Genomic DNA, 1,580 nt, shown 5'->3' on the forward strand with positions numbered 1-1,580 from the left:
CCCCCCCCCCCCCCGCGCAAAATCAAACAAACAAAATAGAAGCACTTCCAGAAATCATGGTGAAGGAGGGTGAGAGAAAGCTGGGGTCAAAAGGAGAACACCCCTGGAGCAGCTGTGAACAACTCACTTCTGCATTGTTCCAAAAGGAGCTGGAACCAGCATTCATCTTTCCACCCCTCAGGGCAGCTGCCCCACGGGAGGGAAATCTCTAGGCTGTATGCCTGTCCATAAGCACTTTGTGGCAACCCTCCCGAGAGGGCCCGAGACCTTAACCGACAGGACTGGAAGTACGCCGCTGGGAGTCAGGCTGGGAGAGGCTAAGAGGCTCTGAGCACATGGACAGGAAGCTAATAACACTTGCTGCTGCCAGAGAAACACTATCTAGTAAGTTCCAAGTACCTGTGATGGTCCCTGAGGGAGGCGGCCTGCCGCAGGCTGTTCTCCTGAGCCTCTGCCAGCCGCTCAGTCACCCGCTGCTCCAGCTGTACAGCCAGCTCTGACTCCATCTGGATCCGCTGGCTCTCATATCTGGCCTGGGAGTAAAGGAAGGTGGAATGACTGTCAGCTCAATTATGTCTGAGATTAGTCTTCTAAGTGTGGGAAATGTAAACAAGATCAGTACCAACAACCCCTCATCTGCCTGAAGGACCAACGACAGGGACTCTGCCTTGGACAGTGACTCAGATTCCCTTCCTTTATTAAGCCATGCGACATATCAAATGAGCACACACAAGTGAAAATGGCTTTGGACAAAAGAAATAGATGTATTAACCCGGGGACGTGTCAGAGCACCCTGCGGTGCATCTGAGGAGAGAGTTGATTACTTCTCCTGAGACCAGGAGGATTCGAGCACCCGCTGGAGCGCCATCTCCGTTCTCCCCTTGTGCTCCCTCTCCTGCTTGCTGGAATCCGAGTGCCAACCCCATGGGGGCTGTCTCTCCACCTCTGCCTCTTGCGGGGGTCCCTGCAGCTCCTGACCCCAGGCCACACCTTTTTTCTAGGTGACTTTTCCTCTGCAGGACCTCTCTCTATTCTCGGTCTGAGTCTTAGCTGACTGCTCTGCCTGCAACTGCGCTTTAGCCCTGCCCTTCCCTCTCTTTCCTGCTATCTGCTGACATTTGGGCCAGATAATTCTAAAGTGTAGATAGTAAGCTTTTGCCTCTAGGCACGGCTTTCACTAGATTTCTTAATTCCCAATTCTTTCATTTTATTCTGATCTTTTTTCCAAGCTTTAAGCCCATATACCTAAGCTAAGTACGGTGGCCCCTGCCTGAATCCCAGCACTTGGTGGTGGAGGCAGTAGGATAAGGGCAGTCAGCTTCCACATAGTAAGACCTTGTCCAAAACATAAACAAATAGGGGGCTGAGCGGGAACTCAACAGTCAAGAGCACCGGCTGCTCTTCAGGAGGACCCGAGTTCAATTCCCAGTGCCCACCTGGCAGCTCACAACTTTCTACAACTCCAGTTCCAGGAGCCAACACTTTCACACCAATACACACGCAGGTAAAACACCAATGCATATAAAAATAAGAATAATTGTTTTTTTGTTTGTTTGTTTGTTTGTTTGTTTTGAGACAGG

General features: G+C 51.0%; 1 protein-coding gene across 1 annotated transcript in view; it reads right to left on the minus strand.

Annotated features, from left to right (window-relative positions):
* Positions 1–1,580, minus strand: part of Cntrob (centrobin, centriole duplication and spindle assembly protein) — a 23,462-nt gene that overhangs the window by 12,010 nt on the left and 9,872 nt on the right. Inside the window, exon 9 of the mRNA XM_021175927.2 lies at positions 400–533. Coding sequence (XP_021031586.1) covers positions 400–533 — 134 coding nt within the window. The remainder of the gene's footprint in view (positions 1–399; positions 534–1,580) is intronic.

The sequence above is a fragment of the Mus caroli genome, chromosome 11, assembly GCF_900094665.2.
Source record: "Mus caroli chromosome 11, CAROLI_EIJ_v1.1, whole genome shotgun sequence".
In the NCBI taxonomy this organism is placed as follows: Eukaryota; Metazoa; Chordata; class Mammalia; order Rodentia; family Muridae; genus Mus; species Mus caroli.